At 32.0% G+C, this 17,862-nt stretch overlaps 1 protein-coding gene across 1 annotated transcript in view; it reads left to right on the forward strand.

The window, feature by feature from the left end:
- Positions 1-6,490: 6,490 nt before the first annotated feature.
- The window catches only part of LOC139492165 (mitogen-activated protein kinase kinase kinase 15-like), a 97,870-nt gene continuing 86,498 nt past the window's right edge, over positions 6,491-17,862 (forward strand). Inside the window, exons 1-3 of the mRNA XM_071280317.1 lie at positions 6,491-6,630; positions 8,757-8,903; positions 9,348-9,570. Coding sequence (XP_071136418.1) covers positions 6,590-6,630; positions 8,757-8,903; positions 9,348-9,570 — 411 coding nt within the window. The 5' untranslated portion in view covers positions 6,491-6,589. The remainder of the gene's footprint in view (positions 6,631-8,756; positions 8,904-9,347; positions 9,571-17,862) is intronic.

The following is a 17,862-nucleotide window of genomic DNA, read 5'->3' on the forward strand; positions in this document are numbered from 1 at the left end:
ATGCCTTTTGCAACGCTGTGTCAATGACTTCAAAATTTTTGGCGGAATGTTTTTTTTTTGGCCAATATTATTGTACAAATTTTGTTTGTTGCTCGCTGAGTGTCCAGGAGGTTCTTCTTCTTCTTTAGTTACGGAATACCATCAACTTTTTGAGGATTACTTTCCGGCGCATGCCTGTATGAGGTCGCTTTAAGTTAATTTCATTTTTTTTTTATTACTTTTATTTATTTATGAAATTTACAATTTTATTAGTTTCAATTTTTACATTTTTTATATATATTTTTTTTTATAACTATAAGATAAAAACAATAAGCACATTTAGTTCAGATGAGAGTATGTTTTAAGGAGCACCTCATGAGTGAGTGCATCCTTAAAGTTGTCTGTAGTGGTTTGGTTTGAGATATCGGGTGGTAATTTGTTCCAATTTTTGATTGTTTGGCTGAAAAAAGAAAATTTAAAGGTGTCTTTATTCTACCCTAGTTCTTGACTTCTTCCAATATAATAACAGACTTACCCTTGTCCTAGCACTCCCTTTGTGTTGAGGTGGATATTGTTCTTTAAATATTGTTTTACATACATTAGTGACACATCTTCATTAAAGCTCATGATTTGGGGAGGAGGCGTGGTGGCTCATCACAATTCACAGAAAATAAATTTCCATGATCACGGATCACGAAAATATATATATAAAAAATACTGTAGAAAAAAAGATCAGGATAGCAAAAATACACCGATCACGAAGAACGAAAATAACCCAGGTTACTAAGTTGCACAGATTCCATTGTACTCTCACAGATCTCTAACCAAACAGATAAGAGAGGAATTTAACAAAACAAACATACAAATAGAGATATTTAAGGTGTATATTCTGTTTTGCACAAAAAATGTTGGGGTTTATCCCCTAAATGGGTCAACATTAACAGAGCCAGGGGTGCTCTATGGTTTTGAACACCCTTCCCCCTTTTTTAAAAATTATAGTTTTTGTCGGGTTTTTTTCTAAAAGATCTGAACATTTTATGGTGTTCTTTTGATTGAAACCTCCCTTTTTCAAAATGTAGCCTGGAAAAATAATAATACTCCTGTCCAAATGGGATTTAATTTTGCTGTCTCCCAAAAAAGTATTTTTGGATTTACATGTACTAATATACATGTATAAAGAGTAAATGTAAGTAAAAATGTATAATCAGTGTTCTCTCCAGATATTTTATTTAGCATCCTGGTAAACAGGGGAAATTGAAATACCATCTTGTTTATAAAAATTATAGCATCACATCCATAATATAATCTATTAAGACAATTTCAAATAGCATCACATTTAAGATTAAAGCATCACATTACCATGATGCTAAAAGGCTCTGGGGAGAACACTGATATAATGTGTAGTTTTTACATCTTTAAGTTAGCAAAATTTTTGAATATCCAATTGTTTGTTAATTTCATCCCTTGAATATGCTGATTTTCAGAGGGATCAATCTAGAAACTTGTTAACTTCTGGAAAACTAAGTTACCAAAAATTGCTACTGTTGAGATTCACAAATGCACTTTTAAATAGTTCTGCTAAATCCCAAAATTCTGATTATTTTGCCCTGAAAAATAATTAAAATTCATATTTCCCTTATTTTGAAAGTTTCTCAGGTGAATAAATCTAGCAACTAATTTATTTTATTGGAAAGTTCATTTGGATATCGAAAGCAAGGTGACCAAAAGGAGAAAAACCAATATCCCTGTCTTTCACATTGTTCTGGGTCTATTTTTGTGCAAAGGGTATCTGAATTTTAAGTTATTGCCCCTGAATTGATGAATATAAGGAAATTTTGCAGTTTTCAGTTATATTATTATAGATATTCAATATTATATTGAAAAGCAAAAATAATCATTGATGAAGTATTTAAGCAAAATAAAACAGGTGAGCAATTCAGGCTCGTGAGAACCTCTTCTTCCTGTTGGAGCTTCACTTCTCCCTGAAGTTTCCATGTTGGGTCTTAATCCTATTTCGCCATGTTTGTCTTGATATATAAGAAGATGTGGTATAAGTGCCAATGAGACAACTCTCCATCCAAATCACAATTTGTAAAAGTAAACCATTATAGGACAAAGTACGTTCTTCAACAGAGAGTCTTGGCTTACACCTAACAGCAAGCTATAAAGGGCCCTAAGGCTGGCTGCCTACAAGAAGTTACATTTCCCTATAATTCCTAAGTGTGATAACCCTTGTGTATCTGTACATGCTTCAGTATTCTCACCACATACATGTATGATAATAAGATGTATATTTTTGCATTTGCAATTGTCAACCAGGAATTTTAAAATTGATTATTTTTAATTATAGCATAACATCTTTAACAAAATCTGCAAAAAAAAAGTCATTTTAGAAATTATCAAATACATGAAATACTCATGATGCTAAATGGCTTTGAGCAAATGTTGAGAAAAAACATGTATCCAAATGTATCTTGTTCCAATTTATTCCATAATATTCTATAAATATGTACAGCTGTATGCATCATATTTCATGTAATTCTAGTATATTTACATGTAGGTTTACAGAATTAGATCTTCACTTCTTTTAATCTAATAAAAAAGCTAGAATTACTTTTACCATCATAGATATATATTGCTTGTGATAAATGTGCAATTATCTTTTCCATTCAGTTGATAAAATTCATTGACTAATATATACCAAGGCTTATAATCTTCATGATCATGCTATATCTATTGTGCATGTTCATAAATTATTCAGGTGATGTTTGAACTGGTGCAGATCTAATTAGACAAGCTTCTAAAACGCTATAATCTATATTTTGTTACATTTTCATATGTATATGTACATGTAACAGAGTACATGTAATTGGAATATCTAAATTTAGAAAATTTCATTTTATTGTTATCAAAACATCAAATAAAAAAAAAAAAAAAGCTGCATAGAACAATCCTGTACATGAAACTTTTACATACTAAATTAGTATGTAAAAGTTTCATGTACAGGATTGTTCTATGCAGAATACTTTTTTTTTTTTCAATTTGATGTTTTGATAACAATGAAATGAAATTTTCTAAATGTAATGACAAACTAAAGAGAATATTGGATTACTGGGTATATCTAAATTTAGAAAATTTCATTTTATTGTTATCAAAACATCAAATTAAAAAAAAAAAAAAAGCTGCGTAGAACAATCCTGTACATGAAACTTTTACATACAAATCACAAACTAAAGAGAATATTGGATTATATCTAAATTTAGAAAATTTCATTTTATTGAAATCAAAACTAATTAAAATCAAAAATTAATGCTGTATAGTCATGTTACATTGTAGTATTTCTCTTGAACCGGGTACATAAAAAATAAAAAGTTCAAGTCCAGTAGCTGTTGTTTGACTTGTACCTGTCAGACAACCAAAAAAGACATGTACATGTATCAACATATATTTGATTGTTTTTGGAGTTTTATGCCCAAGCATCGTTAAAAGGCTATAAAATGGTAGTATACATGAAATAGTTTGTATGAAAATGAATTGAAAAGTGGTCTAAATTGGACATTAAAAGGGGATCAAAATAAAAGGTCAATATTTCAAAGGTCACAGTCAAAACAGCAATTGATAAAGTAACAACTTTAAAAAAAGGGGGGGGGGGGGGTTCCTTTACAAATATTGTTATCCCCAATTTAATGAAAAAAAAATATTTGTGGCCATGCAGATAACTCTAAAAAATATGGAGATCCAGATTTTCTACATACATGTAGCTTACAGTGTTAAAATTTTGAAGAAAAAAATTTCATTGATAGTCATGATAGTGACGAAAAACTAAATAAGGCCAACCTTAAAAATATGTTTGTTTGAAGTTTTCCGACTGTACCTTCAGACTAAAGGGTCGGTAGGTAGGAAAAATATTTTATTTTATCAGCCAAAATACAGTTTAAACAAGCAGTTACACTAAACCAAGTTTCTTGTGAAGAAAAAAACCCATTTTATAACCGTGACAACAAACACTGGACATGCTGAAAACCAACATCAAATGAACAGGCATTTTCAGATAAAAAAAACTTTTTAACCAAAACTGAAACTTTAACATAGTGTCATTATCCAATTTATGACATAAAATATGGTATAATTATTAAATACTGGAACACTTATAAACAAGGAATGTCATTATGACTAGAACTGTTTTAAAGAAATATATTCAGACATGTATGCTTCTTGACTAGAATGTTTTCAAGAGTAGAGTATTTTCATCAGAAAAATGTAGATATTAAAGATTTAATTGAAAAAAAGGCAACTTGAAAAAAGTATTAAAACATTCGACTGTTTTCATATTTCTAACAATATTTAATTATATGTGACAAGGTTATATTTTTGCCAGACTTTAATGAAAACCAAAGAAATCTAAATATGGGGTGAAATCCATAGCACCCCATTAAAAGTAAATGGTCTGTACTGAAATGTTTTTAATGCATAAAAAAAATTGGCAGCATAGCTCCTAAGGACATGTTTTAATTGAATTCACACAGGCCACACAGTTTGGGTTCATTTAATATTGTAAGAAAGAGAATAATTGCAATGAGTGGGGCAGCCCCGCTTATCCTAAAGGAGCATACTCATTGCAATCGATTTAATATAGAGAGAGTATATTTATTTTTCAAGCTAACCATTCATTTTCTCTACATCTTTGTGTAGTTAGGGTTGCTTCTTATTGATTTGGCATGATCTATATCCATTAACATTTCAAATGAGCCCTTCCTCCGCACAGGCGTGTTTACAGATATCCATGAAGATTTAAGTCACGGAGGAATGGTTTCATCTTTGTCGTCTTCACAACGATTTGTAGAAAATATGCCATACTTCAAGCTGCTGTCGAATTATTTAACCACTGAAATTGGTTCCATAAAGTCAGGCTCCACAGATTCTGTACCCGATTTGTTTGAGACAGAATGGTTATTGTGTCAGTTATGAATATCCGCTGCATCATCGTCAATGATATCATCACACATCATTACATGTGCCTGAATCTGTATAAACAGTTTACTAATAAACTTTTTTGTTTGTTATTTGTCTTAAAATTGACACGAGATGACAGCGTAAAGTACTCCTCCGTGTCTCAATGGATACCTGTAAACAATTTCCACGTGCTTTATCATTAAATGGTCACATGAACGCTTGACGGGAAGCTAAAAAAAAAAACGAACTTGAAATGCGTAATTGACCCAGACTTTAAATCATTTCCGAAAAGGACCCAAAGTTCCGGATCGCGTCAATAGAAATATTAAAAAAAAAAATCTTCAAATTTAAGCAATAAAATTTTCACAGTCGGGAGGATTTTCAAGGGTCGGTCGGTAAACTGCAAACAAACAATATTTTAATTTAAGCCTAAAATTGTTCACACTGTGTGCAAAAAAAAATTGTCTGACTCAGACAAAAAAAACGTACCCCTTTGAAGTTCAATGGTTGTTCCCTTTTTTTGGGGGAGGGGGGCTACTTTTTTTATCAGTTTATCCTGACTTTTTTTACATAAATTGTCATCCTGCCTTATTTTTTTACTCAAAACTCCTGTCCTGCTGTTTTTTCAAGTTTCATCCTAGTTTAAACTGGTAGAAACATAAGCATCGAACATTAATACAATGTATTTATAGGCCTCTATCTCTTGTAGTACTAGTTGTCTGCCATAACTTTTTAAACCCACTACTACTACTACTACTACTACTTCTGATCACTTCTAGTTAATTGTTGTAGGACCTGAAATGTTTTATTTTTGCAAAGTCTGAAGTAAAATATATTCCTACATGTATAAAATTGTTTTACTTTTAATTAAAACAGTTCAGAGTTGAGGAAAATGGATAACATGAGCAAATAGAACTTTCTATAATTAAGAGGCTGTCCATGGAAAAACCAGGCAGTGGATGGCACATGACATATTTTGTTTTCATTTTTTTTTTTATCTATTTCATATCACAAATTCATTCTTTCTCAAAGTTAAATTTTGTGTTTTTATTAACTGCAACAAATAAAGAGAAAAAAAAATACATAAAAAGCACTGAAAATTCATTGAAAAGGGGAGATAACTCTTCATTTTGTACAAAATTTTGTTGCATTGTAAGTGAACTTAAAATCATTTTTTGAGCCATCCACTGTTGATTCAAAAATATCTTTGACACATACATCCTTTGTATGATATAAACATGGCATTGGAACCAAAAATTAAGTGGGAAAAAAATTAAATGTGTGCCACCCATATCATAGGATTTGCCTGATATTTACTTGGACAGCCTCTTAAGAACATGCAGTCTAGATACATCATGTTTGATGTGATGTTCAATTATCTATAAGCACACATGATGTTGGGTTAACCAATATACTGATAACACCTTAAGATTTAATGACAGAGTGCTAGATTTGGATGCTTTTAACAAAAGACTACTGTTGACTGCAAACAACATGTGACATGATAGATTCTTGCATAGGTTGGAGTTGTGTCCCTTTATCATGTTCTTAATTTTAAACCTATATCTAATTACTACATAGAAATTCCAAGAAATGTCTTATTAATGGGAGGGCAATATTCAATATTAAATAGACTTGAAATAGATTGTTTGTGAAGATGGGAAATAAAGATTTGAAGATGTTACATACATGTAACAGGTAGGGAATTTTTAATCTCTTTTCCTAAGAATACAAAATGAATAATTATCTAATTTAACTTGACACCCTAAGAAGATACACTGCAGATAACTATAAAGTAAACAATGTGTTTTTTTCTTGCAAAGTTTGTTTACTTTATCGACCAGCTGCGACTGATGTTGAGTTTAAATCATTTTGTTTACATTTCTGACACCACGACTGTATTTATCGATCATGGAATCATGTTGATGTTTTAGGATCATGTTTATGTTTTAATAAGGACAATGACATTTGGCATAATTGTAACAATTGGTAATAGATTCTGCATTGACATTCATTAGCGTCTTTTGTGTTACATAAACATATTTATATTGTTGTTGTTGATATAATAACCTCAAAGAACAATTGTTTTCATGCACTTTAAAAATCACAATATAGGTTATATATATATATACTAGAATGTGTGCATTCAGTTGGAACTAGACATTGTAGTTATAAACAGTGAAGTTAAGATTGCGATCATATTTCTTTTATTTTTTCAAAGTTGTGGTTAAATGACCCAAAGATTTTGTCAACCCAATTACATTGCACTAATGATGGCAAAAATTCAAATATAGTATAGAGGTTCATTTGTACGTGTAGTACATGACCTTGCATATACATGTATATACATGATATATGCATATTCTGTTTTTAAAAAATTGTAAGGTTTTCCTTTAAGGGTACATTGTCTTTTTTAAATCTTTTATCAATGATTATGAGGATTAGGCCAAATAAAAATATATGTGTGGTTCCAGTAACCCTACCTTCCATACTTTTTCGCCTCAAAAATAGCCTACCCGAAAGATTTTATTGTCTTTTTTCAATAAGCACTGTTAAAGTTAGAATGTTGCTCCCATAGACTCAATGTAAACAAAACCCATAAAATTAAAAAAAAACCTACCTACCTACCCTAACTTTTTTTCAGATGTAACTGGAACCACACATACTTTTATATTTGGCCTTACAAATATTTTGATTAACATACATGTATTCAAAAAAAGATTGACAAAACGTTCATCAGACAGTGCCAGTGATTGGTCAATGAGTTTTGAAAAGGGGCTCATCAAGCATGTTTGCCTCAAAAGCGGGAGGTGACTTCAAAATCAGATAAAAAATTGTACCAAAAAAATGTTAACCAAAAAATCACTGAATTAAAATTATGGGCTTTAACTTTAAGGAGCTTTTCCAATCCCCTCCCCTTTACTGATCTTCCTGCTGTCTTCAACATGTAAGATAGATGAAGTTATACATGCAATAAAACAACCAAACAACTCAAAAGACTCCAAAGACATTTAAAGTACAAGACAAATGTTATAGTAATGTAACATTTTGAATGAATATCAAACATAAACATGATTTCAGCTCTTTGGTAAGGTTGTTGTCTGACACATTCCCCATTTCATTATTCTCAATCTTATACATGTTATAAAGGAGGTGGATCTAGGAAGTTGACATTTCAATAGATAAAAGAGGTGCTATGGTCACAATGGTGTTAATGAATTGTCTAAATCACACCTTAATGTCATTCATCTTGAAGTCTTTATCGACCAACTTTAAAGATAAAGTTCTGTTGAAACATAATAAGCACTCATATCTTCACGATCTTTAAGTTAATTGGAATCAAAATATCTTATGAGGTAGGTTTCCCCGTTTTTTATGTTCTCTGAATGTTGAAAGTAAGATGGTACTGGAAATTGCATGTTTTTATTGTTCTTTATTATGTTTATGTAAGTTACTGTTTGTGTATTTTTGTGAACTTGTATACATAGTATAAATAGGTCAATTTTCGCAGTTTGGGAATAGAACTAAAAAATAATACTTTAAGTCGAAATGTACTTTTTTGAAGTCATACATATTTCATTAGGAAAAAGCAATTTTTACCTTCAGTTTATAAGAAGTAAACAACAAAAATATTGAAAATAGGAAAATTCAAAACAGAAAGACCCTAAACAAATGGCAAGTTCAAAGCTCAAACACATCTAATGAATGGATATAACAACTGCCATATTACTGACTTGGTACACACATTTTCTTATGTAAAAAAATGATGGATTAAACCTGGTTTTATAGCTGGCTAAACCTCTCACTATTATATTAAATTTCAGGAAGATGAAAGTAGTTTGTGTGCTTGACAGCTGGGGTAAAACCACACCCAATGTGGATAGACAGTCTGTAACAGCTACAACAAACCTAGGGGCAATCGATTCCCCAAGAAGGGCAGCCTTATGTGTCTTAGAAAAGGTTTGCAAAAGGTAAGTGTATAATTAACATCTAATATGTAATATAGGGGAGGGAAGGAGGGTAAACCATTCTGCATGGCTGTTAGTCATAAAACTTAACTCAGTGTTTGGGAATACATTCATGTGACATTGTACAATCAAGTTTTGGCTTGAAACACTAAATCCAGTATTTTGATTGGTTGAATTCTGAGTCTGAGTATGATAATTGTACTCCAAATGTTTATGTCTGCAGGGCGAACACAATACAAGAAAGTCATTTAGATTACCGATATGTAGGTAAATACTCTATACTTCAACAGAAATGTATCGATTTTAATAAAAGAAAATCCATAAATTTTTTATAAGGTAGGCATAAAATTTAGAATATGTAGGAAACAGATCACAAGAATTGTTTGGCCTCCTTAGAAATACCAACGTTTATACCAATTCTAGTCCTTATAATGCTTTATATTCCAGTGTTGAAGCTAGCTTAGAGCATGTTCCATTTAAGAAGTTAGATTTTGGCAGTACCTCAGTGTTAGAAGAGTTTTACAATGCTGATGTTGTGGTCGTGGATATGACGATACCAGTGCAACAGTCAGCTTTATTTTATCATATTGGTGTACGACAGAGTATGGGCATGAAACACAACATTGTCCTATTTTATGACACTGATGTGGAACAGTCTTTATCACTTAAGGTGAGTTTCAGAAGTGGTTGTGTCCAAACTGTAGAATTTTCTTTCGAGTTGAATGTCATTAAAATTTGAGATACAAGCCAGAGTTAGGAGTACTTGACATGTAATTTTGACCCTTTATGCACACATCATTTCCTGTAGCATGTGTAGTATGAGAGAATTTATCAGATTTTTTGTTTGTTTTTTGGTTTCAACATGTCCAAGCAGGTGAGACATCATGAACATATCCCAGTTTGAAAGGGTTTATTGAAAGTAAGTTAGTATAGCACTCTTTTTGAGTTTTTCGTAAGTCAGGATACCGTAATTCAGTGGTTCTAATTGGTTGCTGTTTGTCATATACATGTTTCTTTTTTGTTTTTAGCAATGATCAGGCAGTTTGTTTTTTCATTTAATTGTAGATTGTTCACATTTTGTCATGCATTTTTACAGCTAACTGTATGGCCATGGTATACCTTTTGCTTATTGTTGAGGACCATGCAGTTAACTAAACTGTCTGGTACCAATATTGTTTGCTCATTGTTGAAGATCATGCAGTATCCTGTTGTTGTTGACATCCTTGCTCTTCGGTCTGATGGATTGTTCATTTACATATAACATCCCTGTATTTTCATACCAGTATAATGTTTTTCTTAAAGCATGAATATGTTGTATAAAAATATGTTGTATCGAGCACGACAGATCATTGTAAGATAAATTTAAAAGGTTTCACCCTTTCACTTAATCATTGTTAATGATTTACTCTGACGTTCATTTTTTCACTTGGAAAAAAAATATGCTTATCTTGAAAATGAAATAAAGGTAGCACTTTTGTCATAATTTTAAAATTGAAGCAACTCTCAGCTTAGGATTGAAAGATTAAAACATTTCCATTTCCATTTCCACTGAACTAGTACACCTTTTTGTTTAGGGGCTAGCTGGGGCTTGCCTATGGTTGCAGGATTTTCACGCTCTGTTGAAGAGCTATTGGTTGCCTTCTGGTATTTTCTGCTCTTTGGTCGGGTTGATGTCTCTTGACACATTCTCAATTTCCATTTTCAATTTTATTGAAATATATTTGATCAATTCAAACAAATTATGAAATTACAAACCGTTTCTAAGAATTTGGATAGCCTGCTAAATTTTATGTAATTAAGATTATAAAGAGGATTAATGAGAGGTCTTTTCTATGTATGTGATAATCATATTTTAACAGTACATTTACATTTTCGCAAAGAAGACATTTATTTCAAGGATTTTCATAAATTTAGTAACCACATACAGTCTGGCAATGATTTTTACACTATTTGTTTGTAGGGATTCATGGGAGATGCCAGACAAAAGGTGCATTAGATATTGTTGTAAACCTGTTTGATTATTAACCATGTTGTTTCCATAGCTTCATATAACAATATAATCACATTGACCATTCCAATTTGTCACCAATTTATACATCCATGTCTTTCCCTGTGAAGTAGTTGTCATGTAAATGCTTTAAATCATTCCATGGAAGATCTTAATGCCCCAGCAGTAGCAGAGGGGGCATTAAGTTTTATAATTACTCTTGTCCTTCCTTCAGTCCTTATGCAAGTATGTACGTTCCAAAATTGCAGTGTTTCACGCTGAACTGCTAAATCTACAGGCCCGCAGCTCAATTTTTGAAAATTTTTAGTTAGATTCTGTTGGCCTGTATGTCTAATTTTTACAGGCCCGAGAGCAATTTTACCAGCCTGGGCTGCCTGGGCTGCCACTTGGCGTGAAGACTGAAATTGGTTTCAGTTCTCAAACTTTAGTTTGTCTCAACCAAATGTTATACACAATGCTTATAACCACAAAACACAGATCAAGTTTGAATTTTGGTGGCGTCACTTTAATTGTTCTAGAGTAATGTCCATTACAAATGGGAAAAATTGCTGATATTTTCGTTTCCGTTCTCTAACTTTAGTTTGCCTCAACCAAATATTATGAAAGTTATACACAATGCTTATAATCAGAAAACACAGATCAAGCACAAATTTGGGTAGCCTCATTTTTACCATTGCTCAGTGATAACTTTATATTATATGCAAGAGAGGGCATTATCTTTGTCCCATGGTCACATTTCCTATTTATTTGTTTATGAATCGTGCAATCCCCCTATATGTATCCATATATTAAAGTTTTGTCCAATCATTTAAGGTTTTTGTAGTATAGAAATTAGAAAAAAATAGCACATGCCAGTCTATTTGCATGAATTTGATGCAATGATTTCAAGTTATGTGATAAAATAACTCAAGAACACAATATCTAAGGGAAACGAATGTTAAGTTTGCCACTGAAAAAGGTGGATTCAAGGAATTAAAGTTTTTGTTTCTGTTACATCAAGGTTTAAATAGATTATAGGTTTATACTCTAAACTGGAGAAAATGACTGTGGAACAAAATGATAACCAAATTATCTGAAGTGTTGCTTTTTGACAACACAGTTACATGTACGTTTGTGTTTATGAATATAAGGGAATTTGGGTAAACATCTTAGAGTGGTATTATCAGACTTTTTAGGCACAATAAGAAATACTAGCTGTTTCTACTTGTAATGATTCTAAACTCCATTTGCACATAAATCTCAACGTCATAAGTAGCGTGACGCTACAATACATACCTAGCGGTACCGCGAACTTCTAATGAACAGTCCTGAACACATGTCATTTAGAAAAATGTCATTGAGGCAGTATGTCATTGAGACTTATGACATTGAGGAGGTAGGTCATTGAAACAGTGTGTCATTTAGATAGAATTCCATTGAGACAGTATATTATTGATATAGTGTGTCATTGAGATAATATGTAATTGAGAAGTTGTCATTGAGAGTGTGTCATTGAGACTGTGCCATTGAGCTGAATGTCATTGAGACAGTGTGTCATTGAGACTTTGTCATTGAGAGTGTGCCATTGAGACTGTGCCATTGAGACTGTATACCATTGAGCTGAATGTCATTGAGACTTTGTCATTGAGAGTGTGTCATTGAGACTGTGCCATTGAGACTGTATACCATTGAGCTGAATATAATTGAGACTTTGTCATTGAGAGTGTGTCATTGAGAGTGTGTCATTGAGACTGTGCCATTGAGACTGTATACCATTGAGCTGAATGTCATTGAGACAGTGTGTCATTGAGACTTTGTCATTGAGACTGTGCCATTGAGACTGTATACCATTGAGCTGAATGTCATTGAGACAATGTGTCATTGAGACTTTGTCATTGAGAGTGTGTCATTGAGACTGTGCCATTGAGACTGTATACCATTGAGCTGAATGTCATTGAGACAGTGTGTCATTGAGACTTTGTCATTGAGACTGTGCCATTGAGACTGTATACCATTGAGCTGAATGTCATTGAGACAATGTGTCATTGAGACTTTGTCATTGAGAGTGTGTCATTGAGACTGTGCCATTGAGACTGTATACCATTGAGCTGAATGTCATTGAGACAGTGTGTCATTGAGACTTTGTCATTGAGACTGTGCCATTGAGACTGTATACCATTGAGCTGAATGTCATTGAGACAATGTGTCATTGAGACTTTGTCATTGAGAGTGTGTCATTGAGACTGTGCCATTGAGACTGTATACCATTGAGCTGAATGTCACAATGAGACAATGTAAAAAGAACTAATGTAAATGTCATTCTTCTGTAAATATGGAAAATCATTCACTTTGTAAAAAATATTAAAAAAAGAACAAATGTAAATGTCATTCTTCTGGAAATAATTCACTTTGTAAAAAAAATGCTAATTGCGTCAGAAGTTTTAGTGATGCATTATAAAGAAAGAAATCCTGATTTAAAAAACAAGTGATTGATTTCTTTTGGCATTTATTTATTTTGGATTATTGAAGATTTTACATATTTTAAGGAAGTTAAATAATGAAAAATTAAGGGAAATAAAAATGAACAATTTAAGGAAGTTTGAAACACGGAATGTAAAAAATTCAAGGAAGCTTAAAATTGAAAATTGAAATACCAGTTTATAAATCATTTGTTAAAATGTCAGTTAATTATGAGTATTGTCATGATTGTGTTACTAAGCATAAAAATCTAGGTGTGTCAACTCATTTTATAATTTTTCTGGCTGTTGGATACCAACTTACATGAAATTCATGGTAATAGACTAAACAAACTTAAATCTGCAATGAAAAATAAGTTTTCTTTAGAAATGTATGCAAAGTTTGGCAAAATCATGCAATAAAATATCAACAAAAGTTTTCTCAATCTATAAAAACTGCTACCCACAAAAATAAATTAATTGGTTGTGAATGGAAAGAACTTTATTATTGGGTAGACCTGACTGTCTGTAGTAAAAAGATACTGAAGGCTAAATTTATGCAACATTTTAATTAAAAATGAGGCATTAGAGAAACTACTGTAAATTCAGAAATTATGCCTGTCACATATTTTGCAATAATAAAAACCTGGCAAATATATCTGAATTTACAGTATACATGTATATACTTTTACAAATTGTGACTTGGATGGAGATTTGTCTCATTGGCACTCAAACCACACAGGAGCTGATCCAGCCATTTTTTTAAATATGGAGGGGGGAGGGGGTCCCACTATATGTCTCTAACTATATGCCCCAATTCAAATGCATTGATGGTCCCAAAAAATGGGGGTTCCAAAACCCCAGAAACCCCATCACCCGCTCTGGATCCGCCACTACCACATCTTTTATATGTTATCATTTGACATGGATCCCCTAAATCCTATTTATATACAACTGCAAAATTTTTGTGTTCGTATATTGGTATCACATCGTCGCCGGCGTCGGCTTCGTTGTCAGCGTCGTCCGAAGACGGATGGTTTCCAGATAATAACTTTAGTATAAGTAAATAGAAATCAATAAAATATTAACATAATGTTTATAACCACAAAAGGAAGCTTGGGATTGATTTTGGGGTTATGGTCCCTAAGGTTTAGGAATTAATGGCCCAAAGGGCCCAAAACAAGCATATATCTAGTGTCAGGACCATAAGTTGTGTATAAGTATTTCAATTGTTCTGAAATTGTACCACAATGTTCAATACCATAAGTAGAAGGTTGGAATATATTTTAAGGGTTATGGGGCAAACAGTCTAGGAATAAAAGGTCAAAAACAAGCATTTTTGTAGTTTCAAGACAATAAATTTGAGTTATCTTTCTTTGTCCAGAATGGTTGTTGAATCACCTAATACCAATATTTTATGAAATATTCTTTGAAAATTGGAGTTATCTTTCTTTGTCCAGAATAGTAGTTGAATCAACTTAAATCAATGCTATATACAATATACAATGCACTTTTACTACCAACTGATGAATTAAAACAATCTTTACCATTCAGTGATTACAAGCACTTTGATTACCATTCTAGGGTTATGCCCATTTACAAGTGGAAGAATTGAAGAATTTTTTCGTTTCTGTTCTCTTAACCTAAGTTTGTCTCAACTAAATTTAATAAAATGTGTATATAATGCTTATTACCTCTAAACTCAGTTTAAGTTCAATTTTTGGCAGCTTCACTTTTACAGTTCTTGAGTTATGTCCCTTTATAAAGTTCAATTTTTCTCATTTCAGATTTAAGAAATAAAAAGAAAATTTCCCCAAACTTTTTTTTGATAGAGGATTAATATTCACCAGCATACATGGCATAGTGAATTTCTCAAAAGCAAAAAAAAAGTTTTAAGTTCATAAGACCACGTTCATTCTGTGTCAGAAACCTATGCTGTGTCAAGTATTTAATCACAATCCAAATTCAGAGCTGAATCCAGGTTGAATGTTGTGTTCATACTTGCCACAACTGTTCAGGGTTCAACCTCTGCAGTCGTATAAAACTGCACCCTGTGGAGCATCTGGTTAAAGTGTGCAGGAATCCTTGCATCATGTACTGACTCATGATCCCTGTCAATATATATATTCAAACCATTTTAATAAAATCTATATACGTGCAAAAATGTTGAAAGGAAATCAAAATTTTTCCACTTATAATTAAGTTAAGTGTGTTCAAGGAACAATAGTTGAAATTTGTTCACTTGTTTAGTGAACCATTTAACCAGTATTACTTTAATAGTTATCCCATAAGGACGCGGTGTGTCAGTGTAAGATCATCCCGATGGCCGGAGGCCAGAGGGTGATCTTACACTGACACACCAAGTCCGAATGGGATAACTATTTTACATCCCAGCTGATTAAGAATAGACGAAAAACCATTTACAATTCATAAAATCTAGTTTAGAACGCCACACAACCATTATGATATACTTTATATATTACTATATGATGTATACCCTTTATGACCCCCAAACACGATGAGTAGATATCAAATTATGTCAACTCGCCCCACTGGCCAATCGGCCCATACTATATCGCCACTTTATGAAAAAATCGCCCCACTCTTGTAACCGACTCGCCCAACTTTGAAAAAGTGTAAAATCAAATTGAACAATCAGTCTGACAACTCATTTATTTAACGAAAAGGGTTTAAACCCCACTGAGTAAAGGTCTGCCAACTCGCCCCAGTTATAAAAATATCTTGCTTCCTTTAAGTATGTTAAATTTCTGATAGTTCGTATCCAGTTGTCCTGGTGTAGTGTTATGTGTCGTGGCTTGATATGCTAAAGGTCTTGAGTTCGAACCCCAGCATATACACTGGATTTTTTCTACGTGAATTTTGATAGATAGTCTTCTCCGTATAATTAATTATAAGTTTTATACTGGATTTGTCATTCCCGCCAAAATGTTACAGAACAAAGGAAAGCATGCACAACAAAGAAACTTAAACTGGGGTGATCTGGTAGGGGTGATCCGGCTCAGATCACCCCACATAGAACAAAGGAGCTGGGATGTAATTTGTTTTATTACCTATGGAAAAGTAAATAAAATATTTTGGGAGAGTACTGATTTTTCGTTTTTAGCGAACAAACCATGGCACAGGTAACCAAATGTTGAGGAGTGAAAATTTGACCAGTTCAGCTTTATTTATACAATTGCTTATGAATATTTCTTGTTCACAGCTCCTATCAAAAAAAAAAAACTCACTTAAATTGTATGTACAATGTATACACACAGATACTTTAGATGTAAATATGGGCTTCTAGAAACATTATAATACAAAATAAACATGAATTTATTAAAATTTCAAGCACAAGAAGTTATGCAAATTCCATAATCAAAAATAACTTGAAAGTTGAAATAATTGCCTGTAATATAGATTTATGCCAAAGATACATTTGTAAAGTACATTTATGAAGTAAAATATCCTTAAATAGATGTAAAAGTTAGTCAATATTTTGAAAAAAAGGAAGGTGTAGTAAGATTGTCAAGGAGGCAACTTCTTACCAAAAATTAAAAAAAATGACATTTATTAAAAACAATAAATGTTCTGCAGCAAATATTCCATATTTTGATTTCATAATCAAAATGTTGAATTCAAACAATGGAAGTAAATTCACATTTATTTCTGTGTCAGAATTGAAATTTGATTCATTTGACGTGTTATTAACCTACATTTGTCTGAAACACGGGATTTATCCATTATCATTTAATCCAAAATTCATCATCTGGCGTGATTTGGATTATTTTAGAAGCTATATCAGCATGAACAGCTTAGTGTGAAAATCATAAAAAAAAACTCAATTTGTGTTATTTTGGTATCATTTAAAATGTTTTGTTTTAAAAGGCAAACACTTTCACAATTTAATATTCATGCTGATCTGTTGTTGGAAAATTTCTGCGTAATATGGTAAGCTTGATTTTCTACTTTCTAATGATGTTTGTATTTTAAACATTTCTCATTCATCATTCAATTGATTGATTGATTGTTGGTTGCTTAACGTCCCATTCATCATTCAAAGATTTGTATTAATGAACTGCACAATAATGGCATCAGCTTTTTTTTCTGTAAAAATTGAACCGCATCTTTTTATTTTAGATTTATTGTAAAATGCTAAAGAATTTAGTACAGCATGAAAGAATATATCATAGTTGTATGAATTATGTAAATGCATAAAAATGAAATATATTGTAAAATATTCAGGCCCTTATTTTAGCATGTATAGTGTCAGTGCTTTCATAGGTAGAAAGGGGAACAGTAAATGTATTTTGTTTAAGGTGGTACCCAACACTTTCAACAAAATTAATTTGGCTCGTTTAATTTTCCAAAAAATTTGACAAAGTATTTAATTCGACCCTTTGACAAAAATATAAAAATTTCTAAAAATTTGAACCAACCATTTTATCAGAAAAATTACACTGGTTATATAGCAGTTTGACAAACACAAATTTTGATCATTGAAAAGCTTAATATTCCC

This window comes from Mytilus edulis, chromosome 10 (assembly GCF_963676685.1).
Source record: "Mytilus edulis chromosome 10, xbMytEdul2.2, whole genome shotgun sequence".
Taxonomy (NCBI): domain Eukaryota; kingdom Metazoa; phylum Mollusca; class Bivalvia; order Mytilida; family Mytilidae; genus Mytilus; species Mytilus edulis.